The sequence below is a fragment of the Bufo bufo genome, chromosome 2 (genome assembly GCF_905171765.1).
Source record: "Bufo bufo chromosome 2, aBufBuf1.1, whole genome shotgun sequence".
Taxonomy (NCBI): Eukaryota; Metazoa; Chordata; class Amphibia; order Anura; family Bufonidae; genus Bufo; species Bufo bufo.
Genome location: NC_053390.1, coordinates 780,644,371 through 780,656,927, shown reverse-complemented (window position 1 = coordinate 780,656,927; position 12,557 = coordinate 780,644,371). Strand labels below are relative to the sequence as shown.

The 12,557-nt window shown below is 42.8% G+C and overlaps 1 protein-coding gene across 6 annotated transcripts in view; it reads left to right on the top strand.

The window, feature by feature from the left end:
* The window catches only part of ABLIM2 (actin binding LIM protein family member 2), a 193,937-nt gene that overhangs the window by 60,597 nt on the left and 120,783 nt on the right, over window positions 1-12,557 (top strand). For all 6 annotated transcript variants that reach the window (XM_040419153.1, XM_040419155.1, XM_040419154.1 and 3 more), the window contains exon 2: window positions 8,868-9,011. In XM_040419153.1, the coding sequence (XP_040275087.1) occupies window positions 8,868-9,011 (144 nt within the window). The remainder of the gene's footprint in view (window positions 1-8,867; window positions 9,012-12,557) is intronic.

The window sequence follows — 12,557 nt, the reverse complement described above, 5'->3', positions numbered from 1 at the left end:
ACTCTACTGGACAGATAATGCAGGATGTTATTTATTTTTTTCAGTCTCTATTCCGTTTTTTAATAGGTCCGTATACGGAACCATTAAATTCAATGGGGCTTGAAAAAAACGGAAATTAATCTATGTGCATTCCATGTCTGCATCTCCGTTCCGCAAAAAAAAGAACATGTCCTATTCTTGTCCGTTTTGTAGACGAGGACAGGCATTGTTGCAATGGATCCGCAAAAAAAGTATGCAACACAGGCGTCACACGGATGTCATCCTTTTTTTTTTTTGCGGATCCGTGTTTTGCAGAACACAAAATACATACGGTCGTGTGCATTAGCCCTACCTGGATAGGTCCATGTGTGGCTGCTGTCAGACAGTAAGGCGTCTTTCACACGAGCGTGACTGATTGGCTCCGGATGCGTTCAGTGAAACTCGCACCATTTTACAAGCGAGTTCAGTCAGTTTTGTCTGCGATTGCGTTCAGTTGTTCAGTTTTTTTCCACGCGAGTGCAATTCGTTTTGATGCGTTTTTCACGCGTGTGATAAAAAACGGAAAGTTTACAAACAACATCTCTTCGCAATCATCAGTAAAAAAAGGCATCACATCCGCACCTGCTTCCGGATGCAATGCGTTTTTCACTGAAGCCGCATTCACTTCCATGTGGCCAGGGCTGCGTGAGAAACGCAGAATATAGAACATGCTGCGATTTTCACGCAACGCAGAACGGATGCGTGAAAAAAAAAACCGCTCATGTTCACAGAAACATTGAAATGAATGGGTCAGGATTCAGTGCGGGTGCTATGCGTTCACGTCACGCATCGCACCCGCGCTGAAAACTCGCTCGTGTGAACGGGGCCTAAGAGTATGTTCACACAGAATTTTTTTGTGTGTATTTCATGCCCAAAAACCGCACCGAAAACGCTTTCAATTTATCTCCATTGCATTAAATGGGGAAACCACTTGTTAATTAACATAAAGACTTATTTTACGCTTGCGGTTTTCAAAAACTGCGATGGGGAAAATAGAAGTGACATGTCCGTCCATTCTTGATGCAGATTCTGCTTGGAATCCGCGTCCAGAGTTCCCATTTGAAAGGGGAGGATGAAAAAACACCTCAAAACCGCATTGATAAAAACGCTGAGAAGTAAAACCCGCATTGTAAAAAGGGGAATCGTGAAACAGATTCCACATCAGGTTTTGTCAGCACAGAAAGAACATGCCCTAAATCACATCCACACCTATTCACGCTCATGACTGCTACTAGTCAACCCCGTCCCAAAGAACCCCAGTCATCACCATCCCTGTCCTCATTTCTGTCAGGTGTTATCGGTGGGACCTAGCAGTAGTGCTGCTGCAGGCTTTGGGCCTGTAACGGCCAGTAAAGTTCTATTCACTATATACTGTATTATCTCATACATTTCTTCTAGCAGTTCTGTCTGGAGCTATAAAATGTCAGGTCTAAATGTAACTATTCAGACCCTGACATTTTTTGCTCCACTAGTGTGATTCCTCAAGTTGTCATGGCAACAGATGTCACTAATTTGATGTTTTATCTAAGGCTTCCTACCATAGGGGTAAGCCATAGTCTAAGACACCACAGTTCCACCATTAATTATAAGTTGTTTTTTTTTTTTAACTTTTCCTTAAAAGGGGTTGTCTCATCATAGACAATGGGGGCATATCGCTAGTTTATGCCCCCATTGTCTTTTAGGTGCGGGCCCCACCGCTGGGACCCACACCTATATCGAGAACGGAGCCCCACAAGGTGGTGGCTGGAGGACACCGGTCCGCATAGAAGTGAATAGGAGCGTACTGCGCATGCCAGCAAGCCAGCGCTCGACTATTTTCACCGGCCCCATAGAAAATGAATAGAGGGCAGCTGCGCATGCGCAGTGCACCCTCCTTCATTTGCGAGGCTCCGTTCTCGATATACAGTACAGACCAAAAGTTTGGACACACCTTCTCATTCAAAGAGTTTTCTTTATTTTCATGACTATGAAGGCATCAAAACTATGAATTAACACATGTGGAATTATATACATAACAAACAAGTGTGAAACAACTGAAAATATGTCATATTCTAGGTTCTTCAAAGTAGCCACCTTTTGCTTTGATTACTGCTTTGCACACTCTTGGCATTCTCTTGATGAGCTTCAAGAGGTAGTCCCCTGAAATGGTCTTCCAACAGTCTTGAAGGAGTTCCCAGAGATGCTTAGCACTTGTTGGCCCTTTTGCCTTCACTCTGCGGTCCAGCTCACCCCAAACCATCTCGATTGGGTTCAGGTCCGGTGACTGTGGAGGCCAGGTCATCTGGCGCAGCACCCCATCACTCTCCTTCATAGTCAAATAGCCCTTACTTTCAAAGTTTTCCAAATTTTTCGGCTGACTGACTGACCTAATGATGGCCACTCGTTTTTCTTTACTTAGCTGCTTTTTTCTTGCGATAATACAAATTCTTACACTCTATTCAGTAGGACTATCAGCTGTGTATCCACCTGACTTCTCCTCAACGCAACTGATGGTCCCAACCCCATTTATAAGGCAAGAAATCCCACTTATTACACCTGACAGGGCACACCTGTGAAGTGAAGACCATTTCAGGGGACTACCTCTTGAAGCTCATCAAGAGAATGCCAAGAGTGTGCAAAGCAGTAATCAAAGCAAAAGGTGGCTACTTTGAAGAACCTAGAATATGACATATTTTCAGTTGTTTCACACTTGTTTGTTATGTATATAATTACACATGTGTTAATTCATAGTTTTGATGCCTTCATAGTCATGAACATAAAGAAAACTCTTTGAATGAGAAGGTGTGTCCAAACTTTTGGTCTGTACTGTAGGTGTGGGTCCCAGTGGTGGGACCCGAACCTATAAGACAATGGGGGCATATCCTAGCGATATGCCCCCATTGTCCATGATGAGATAACCCCTTTAATAAGGGACTTGAACCTGTGATCCTCTAAGGGCCCATATAATACACTGCAATACATCTGTATTGCAGTGTATGATGTCAGCTACAGTAAATCTGACTGGCTGCCTGCCATATATGGTAGGCTTATAAGCCATTGTTAGGCCTCTGACTGCCATGGCAACCCCTCAGCACTGTGATCAAGTCGCTGGGGGTTAATGGGACAAGCAAAGGTGCCCCTCCCTCTATTTAACCACTTAGATACCATGGTCACCACTGACAATGGTACCTAAGAGGTTAAAGGGGTTGTGCTAAGTTTTTAAGGTATACCCTAGTCACAGGATAACTGGTCGCTGGGGTTGTAACTGCAGTTTGCTGATTTTGGGCTAAAGTATTTTTTTTTCAATAGTTTTTTATTATAAATATTAATATTCAACATTTTCAGCCATTTTTTTAGATACAGGGGTTAAAAATCAGCCTATTTGCAGTGTCCCGTCAGCTGACTGCTAATGTGAAGCCTTATCTCTGATCTCCTGACCTTATAACCACTCATTATATCTAAACTCTTATCAAACTCATAAGAATCTGGTTTAAATAAGGATTTATGAGGTCAGGAGATCAGAGATTGAGATCTGCAAACTGATATTTAACCCTTCAAAAACCAGCTGAAATTTTTGTTTTTGTTTTTTTAGAAAGACCAATAAAAAAATGATTTTAAGCTCCATAAGAGCAAAATGCAATCCTAAAAAAAAAAAATCTCCTAAAGGTGTCTGTAGCCTTTAAATGTCTGGAATCGGCGTTATCTCCGATCTCGGCCATTAGAGCGGACTCCAGCTGTGTAACGCGGTCTGCAACTGCAAGTGAACAACTCCTTAGCGCGCGCCATCACTGCGCCATGCTCTAAACCCGGAATTAACATGACAGGTTCCCTTTTAACTTGATGGCTATGTGGCTACACTTCCAGAGTGAATAACATGATGAATATTTGCCAACCCTAAACTGCAGCCCTAGGCAGGGAGTAAGGGACGGGGTCAGAGGCTTTAATTTCACTGCTTTTGCTAAGTATGTAACATTTAGAAGCAAGTTCTCACGTTTCATTGTCTCCGTATACATCGCTACAGGCGCATGTATATTATTCACACAACACATTCAATAATTGAATCCATTTCATTGTTATTTGGAAATTCCTCACCATGATCACGCCGAGGCCTCACGAGCTGTTATTCTACTAAACCAGTTATTTTATATCACGAGCAACATGACTTCTCTGCCCTCATGGAAGAATTAATAAAGTGTTTTCAATCGACGGCCTAGAGATTGTCTGCAGTGGATTTCTGAGATGTATTATTCATAATGGTGTTCCTACTCGTCGCAGTAACATTTCTGGGCTGAAAAACCAAAGGCTGACAGACATATTTCTTCCTGTGAAACTATGTGGCCCAGATTTACTACTGTGTCTGCGCTTAGAATCTGTTTAAAATGCGGTGCAAATTGGAGCTACTAGGGTTTCGACCCTTTTTTCCTGACCTGTTCGACAAGGGGGCTGTACTTAGCAGGAAGGGGGGCTCGCTGTTCTGACAAACTGATAATCGTCCGGACACAAATGGCAGCAGTTTGTGTCCGGCCGACTTTACACTTGTCTACCGGTACAGCGGACGTATCTCCGCTGGACCCCATTATACTTAATAAAGCCGGTGGACAGTGCCAGATCCGGTGAACTCCAGGAGGCTGCTGGAAAAGCATGCCGGAATTCACACCGGAGATGTGAAGGTAGCCTAAGGGTATTTTACAAGAAATAATTGTCATTTGACATACAGTACAGACCAAAAGTTTGGACACACCTTCTCATTCAAAGAGTTTTCTTTATTTTCATGACTATGAAAATTGTAGATTCACACTGAAGGCATCAAAACTATGAATTAACACATGTGTAATTATATACATAACAAACAAGTGTGAAACAACTGAAAATATGTCATATTCTAGGTTCTCCAAAGTAGCCACCTTTTGCTTTGATTACTGCTTTGCACACTCTTGGCATTCTCTTGATGAGCTTCAAGAGGTAGTCCACTGAAATGGTTTTCACTTCACAGGTGTGCCCTGTCAGGTTTAATAAGTGGGATTTCTTGCCTTATAAATGGGGTTGGGACCATCAGTTGCGTTGAGGAGAAGTCAGGTGGATACCCAGCTGATAGTCCTACTGAATAGACTGTTAGAATTTGTATTATGGCAAGAAAAAAGCAGCTAAGTAAAGAAAAACGAGTGGCCATCATTACTTTAAGAAATGAAGGTCAGTCAGTCAGCCGAAAAATTGGGAAAACTTTGAAAGTAAGGGCTATTTGACCATGAAGGAGAGTGATGGGGTGCTGCGCCAGATGACCTGGCCTCCACAGTCACCGGACCTGAACCCAATCGAGATGGTTTGGGGTGAGCTGGACCGCAGAGTGAAGGCAAAAGGGCCAACAAGTGCTAAGCATCTCTGGGAACTCCTTCAAGACTGTTGGAAGACCATTTCAGGGGACTACCTCTTGAAGCTCATCAAGAGAATGCCAAGAGTGCAAAGCAGTAATCAAAGCAAAAGGTGGCTACTTTGAAGAACCTAGAATATGACATTCTGTGTCAGATGACCACCAGGCCACATTCCAGAGTGGATAACCCATAAGATGTGTGTACTCCACAATGGACATCCTTAGGAAGAGGGGCTGAGAGGTATACAACTTTCTGCACAAACACAAAGAACTTAGCTCCGCTGGTAACATAATCCAGATAGGATGTTGTAGGTCACTATCTCTCTCTTGTATTGCCATAGGGTGTCGGCCATGTGCTACATGGGTTTCATGGCAATGGGAGCTCCCCCATTGTGTTCCCCTATTTTGTAGGCCAGGTGATTGATTATTATTTATTCTGTATGTGATTTGTCTATTTTACCTTATATTTAATTATATTCTGTAAATAATTTTATCAGCCTGTGTAAGCCTATTCTCAAATCTTGGAATTCATGTTAAAAAGGGTGGTGCTTAGCTGGAAAGGGGTGTGGTTTAAGATGCAAGTTGTGCCACAATTTTGGCATAAAATTCTGTCTCAAAGTAAACCAACCAATGGTTGGTATATAGTCAGAGAAAAGCGTCTATCCTTGGCACCAGCCTGAGCCCCTGTGGTAATTCTGGTATATGCCGTCTACTGGATTAGTAAATAGAAGACTATGGGGTCATTTACTAACAGATATAAGCCACTTTTTTGAGTATATCTGTCGCAGGTTATTTGTGCTGCAATCTGTGACCTTTCCACAGGGAAGGGGGCGACTGTTGTAGGTGTAGACCGGCGTCTAACACGCTGGTCTTAATAAATTACCTCCTATGTTTGTATAAATAAGTGCAGACATTTTTTAGTCTTTCCATATTATACCGTACATCACCCATTGACTTCATACATAGTAGACTTGGGGGAAATCTACCAACTCATTTAAGCACAATTTACATTTGCACAAACATGTGAAACTTTTTGCCATTTTGCACTTTTTTTTCCCTTTTTAAAAGAAATGAGAAAAGTAGGCAGGGTTTAGTAGAAAGGGTGTGGCCTCCCACTGACTTGTAGATTTACCACAATTTGCACCAAAAATTGCCATAAATTGTGTCGCAGAGCTATAACAGACATAGATTCGATTTTCTGGTGCGCGGACAACCAAAAGATGCACCATATTTGTTCCTACAGGGAGTGCAGAATTATTAGGCAAGTTGTATTTTTGAGGATTAATTTTATTATTGAACAACAACCATGTTCTCAATGAACCCAAAAAACTCATTAATATCAAAGCTGAATATTTTTGGAAGTAGTTTTTAGTTTGTTTTTAGTTTTAGCTATTTTAGGGGGATATCTGTGTGTGCAGGTGACTATTACTGTGCATAATTATTAGGCAACTTAACAAAAAACAAATATATACCCATTTCAATTATTTATTTTTACCAGTGAAACCAATATAACATCTCAACATTCACAAATATACATTTCTGACATTCAAAAACAAAACAAAAACAAATCAGTGACCAATATAGCCACCTTTCTTTGCAAGAACACTCAAAAGCCTGCCATCCATGGATTCTGTCAGTGTTTTGATCTGTTCACCATCAACATTGCGTGCAGCAGCAACCACAGCCTCCCAGACACTGTTCAGAGAGGTGTACTGTTTTCCCTCCTTGTAAATCTCACATTTGATGATGGACCACAGGTTCTCAATGGGGTTCAGATCAGGTGAACAAGGAGGCCATGTCATTAGATTTTCTTCTTTTATACCCTTTCTTGCCAGCCACGCTGTGGAGTACTTGGACGCGTGTGATGGAGCATTGTCCTGCATGAAAATCATGTTTTTCTTGAAGGATGCAGACTTCTTCCTGTACCACTGCTTGAAGAAGGTGTCTTCCAGAAACTGGCAGTAGGACTGGGAGTTGAGCTTGACTCCATCCTCAACCCGAAAAGGCCCCACAAGCTCATCTATGATGATACCAGCCCAAACCAGTACTCCACCTCCACCTTGCTGGCGTCTGAGTCGGACTGGAGCTCTCTGCCCTTTACCAATCCAGCCACGGGCCCATCCATCTGGCCCATCAAGACTCACTCTCATTTCATCAGTCCATAAAACCTTAGAAAAATCAGTCTTGACGTTTCAGCTTGTGTGTCTTGTTCAGTGGTGGTCGTCTTTCAGCCTTTCTTACCTTGGCCATGTCTCTGAGTATTGCACACCTTGTGCTTTTGGGCACTCCAGTGATGTTGCAGCTCTGAAATATGGCCAAACTGGTGGCAAGTGGCATCTTGGCAGCTGCACGCTTGACTTTTCTCAGTTCATGGGCAGTTATTTTGCGCCTTGGTTTTTCCACACGCTTCTTGCGACCCTGTTGACTATTTTGAATGAAACGCTTGATTGTTCGATGATCACGCTTCAGAAGCTTTGCAATTTTAAGAGTGCTGCATCCCTCTGCAAGATATCTCACTATTTTTGACTTTTCTGAGCCTGTCAAGTCCTTCTTTTGACCCATTTTGCCAAAGGAAAGGAAGTTGCCTAATAATTATGCACACCTAATATAGAGTGTTGATGTCATTAGACCACACCCCTTCTCATTACAGAGATGCACATCACCTAATATGCTTAATTGGTAGTAGGCTTTCGAGCCTATACAGCTTGGAGTAAGACAACATGCATAAAGAGGATGATGTGGTCAAAATATTCATTTGCCTAATAATTCTGCACGCAGTGTATTTAGTGCCATGCATTGACCAAATACATAGGGGTCATTTATTAAGCTGAAGCACACCTATATTAGACCTACTGCCAAAAAGTACCATTCTTTGCCAACATAGAGCCAGTTCCTACACAGTGCTCATGTGCAACCACAATTGGACAAATGGTGCTCAGAAAATGCAGTATTTTCTCTACATTATACCATATAGTGCCCACAAATGCTCAGTCACATAGTATCAAACAACGCCCAGAGAGTGCCATACTTTGACTTGACAAATCCAATGCCCAGGCTATAGGGCCCAAATATTGCCTTCAGCCTCAAATAACACAGAGAGGCCTCCAGTTTACATCTGTCCAGCACGGACAGTGCAATTTATGGTGCCTTCTGCTGGCAGTGACGAGTAAAACTACAACTGGTTTCTAAGTCTAAAAATGTTCCTCTGCCTTTGGGCGATGTCCCCATCAGTGTCCACATTCTAATACTTTAGTGTGTATATATGCATTCACACTGATGCTGTTTGGATCCACACAATGTTCCTGTGTCAGTTCTTCATCATTGCCACCCTTGTCCATGCATGTTGCTATATATTAGACTGCAGAATAGGGAGTGTCGTTGCTCCTCCGTATTGACGATACGTCATGAATGTATATTTGTAGACTTGTGACTGGCTATCCTACACTCCACATACTTGTTGTATATTCAATGCTGAAGATCCATGTTCTTCTCTGCCCCCCAGTATCTCAGCACCAGGCTCTACAGAGCCACCTAGAGAAGCCGACCGGCAATGCAATCCTCTGCAACAACTGCGGCAGTGCGTGTAAAGGAGAGGTCCTTCGGGTGCAGAACAGTTATTTTCACATCAAATGCTTCACGTGTAAAGGTAAGAGCTTGGCACGCATGTGTATAGTGACTGCCGTGCTTCACAGGTTGAGGGAGGGATATAACTGCCATGTCTATGAGGGATATGCATCAGTTAAAGGGGTATTTCCATATGCCATCCTGTTATGACCAGTGGGTGACCTATTGGATCCAAATGAAGGGGCCACATCTGGCAGTGCGGTTGGATCACAAGCAAGAGATAGCTAGAGATAAGCGGTGCCTATGTATCTGGCATTAGAATGTGGTGTTTATAGAGGACGTCTCTCTCCTCTTGTATGGAATATGTTGCTCCACATATCTTACGTACGGACTTCATGTAGAGGGAGGCAGGCTACTGAATTTCTCCAAAACAGGATCCATCTGTGCGGAGCCACAACAGAATGACCTTTCAGATGAAGGAAGTTATTGTCCAGCGTGTCTGTCCATGACACATAGAGCCCTTATGTCGTCTCATGGACTGGGTCACTTCATAGAAGAACCGGCGAGGGAACATTCCAAGCACAGCAAGCCAAATGTATCTTAGGGTATGATATTAGCGAATCTGAATATGTGGTTGCTACGTGGACATGTGTAATATTTGCCGTGTGGTCAGGCATGGAGTGAGAAGGAGGGACATCTCCCCTTATCTTTCACATTACCGGCCAACATGTGGAAAGCCAGATTAGGATTTATTGGGAGAGAAGAGACACAGGAACATACAGTATCACAGGTTCCAGTTCCCTCCGCAGTCCACCCACTGTGTAATGAAAAGTTTTGTCACTTTTGAATATACATTATTTATTCACTATTTTCAAGATCTGTGTTTTCTGTGATTGGAAATATTCTGGTTTAAGCTGAAAAGGAGTACAGACCTAGCAATTCACCTTGCCCAGCGCATGCTACAATGTATTCATTCCTCATTTTTTTACATGACACCACCCAAACTTAATTTTTTTTTTTTATTGGGCTTTTATGTGATGCACCAACACAAAGCAGCAAGTATGTGTGAAGTGGAAAGAAAATGGATACATGTTTTTTAAAATTAATTTTTAATAAACAAAAATCTGGAAAGTGGGGCATGCATTTGTACTCAGCCACCTGTACTCTGATACCACTAAATAAAATCCATTGTGACCAACTGCCTTTAGAAGTCACCTAATTAGTAAATAGAGTCCACCTGTGTGTAATTTATTCTCAGTATAACTACATCTGTTTTGCGAAGGCCTCTGAGGTTTGTTGGAGCACATTAGGGATCAAACAGCATCATGGAATCTAAGGAACACACCAGACAGGTCAGGGATAAAGTTGTGGAGAATTATAAAGCAAGGTTAGGTTATAAAAAAAAAAAATACCCCAAGCTCTGAACATCTCACAGGGCACTGTTTAGTTCATCATCTGAAAATGGAAGAAGTATGGCACAACTGCAAACCTACCAAGACATGGCCATCCACTGACAGGCCAGGCAAGGAGAACACTAATTAGAGAAGCAGGCAAGAGGCCAATGGTCACTTTGGAGGATCTGCAGAGATTCACAGCTTAAATGGGAGAATCTGTCCACAGGACAACTATTAGTCCTGTACTCCGCAAATCTGGCTTTTATGGAAGAACAGCAAAAAGAAAGCAATTTTTGAAAGCTAGCCATAAGAAGTCATGTTTGCAGTTTGCCACAATCCATGAAGGGGGCACAGAAAACATGTAGAAGAGAGTGCTCGGGTCAGATGAAGAAAGTTAAACTTTATGGCCTAAATGGAAAACGCTAACGCCGAAAACTAACACTGCACATCACCCTGAACACACCATCCCCGCCCTGAAACATGGTGGTGGCAGTATCATGCGGTGGGGATGCTTTTCTTCAGCAGGGACAGGGAAGCTGGTCAGAGTTGATGGGAAGAAGGATGGAGCTAAATACAGGGTTATTCTGGAGGAAAACCTGTTAGAGGCTGCAAAAGGTTCCCCTTTCCAGCAGGACAACGACCCTAAACATCCAGCCAAAGCTACAATGGCCTAGCTTAGACCAAAGCATATTCATGTGTTAGAAAGTCCAGACCTAAATCCCATTGAGAATCTGTGGCAAGACTTGAAAATTGCTGTTCACAGACGCTCTCCATCCAATCTGACTGAGCTTGAGCTATTTTGCAAAGAAGAATGTGCAAAAATGTCAGACTAGATGTGCAAAGCTGGTGGAGACATAACCCAAAAGACTGGTCCTACAAAGTATTGACTCAGGGGGCCTGAATACAAATGCACGCCACACTTTCCAGATTTTTATTTATTAAAACTTTTGAAAACCATGTATTATTTTCTTTTCACTTGACATTTACTTGCTACTTTGTGTTGGTCTATCACATAAAATCCCAATAAATTACATTTACGGTTGTGGGTGTAACGTGAAAAAATGTGGAAAAGTTCAAGGGGTATGAATAGTTTTTCAAAGCACTGTAAATCTGTAAACATCAGGTTGATGCGTTGACCTTGCACTGATACATTGTAGCACCCCTCCAGCAGAGTGATCTGTGGTGCTGGGAGGTATTGGATCCGGCAGATAGAGCAGTGTGCGGCAGTAATAGCTCAGGGGACACAAAGCATAAGGTGAGGCAAGGAAAAGCGTAAGGCAATAATTGCTCCAATTCACTGAACTCCCGGCAGCCACCGATGCAGCCATGTGTGATTATTCCAGCACTAGGTCTTTCTAGTTAGGGAAATGCAGAATATCGAAACCTGTAATATAATAATAATTCTGTAATAATATATTAATAATAAATAATAATGCCCTTGATATTAATATTGTGATAATATAGAGAAGCTGTAAATAGGCAGAACCGCCATAAAGCAAACTTCACCTATATATGGCAGACATATTCTACCGATGAACTTACGCAAAATTGAGGTGAATTTGGCCACGGATTCACCACGGAGGCGAAATTCGTAGTAAAAATCTGCAGCACCCTGCAGATTTGAAGCATGCCCATTTTTCTTTGCTGATTTTTTTCTTCTACACATGGGCTTTTTCGAAAGCTGCAACATCTAAATTAACCTTTTAAAGTGTGCTAATGTTCACGTGGCAAGGTCCCCCTAGTGTAATAGAGACAGCCACAACAGTGACAGCTGCACAACCCCCAGGGACAGACAGCAACAGCAGGACAACCCCCCTGTAATAGTCACAGACAGAAAAAATAGCCATAGCACTGCCAATAATGGCCCTAAGGGCCCCCAAAAACAGCCACATGATCCCCATAACAGTGGCAGCCAGTCACAGATTTGCTATAACAGTGACAGCCACAGACACCCGGTAAAGGGACATTAAACCTAGAAAAGTTCTCATTACTTGCTGTCCCCAGTGCAGCTCACAGTCCAGATTCCATTTCAGTATGTCTTTGGATTATGGGAGGAAACCGGAATACCTGGAGACACGGGCAGACTGGCCATAGACCCTACAGGTAAATTTTCCGGTGGGTCGATACCCTGAGGGCCGCCCAAGCCCTCCTCATGGTATTGCTCCTCCTGCCCACTTCTGTTGTCCCTGCCTACCTGTGTTGCCCAACCTTCTGTGAACTTAGACCCACCTACA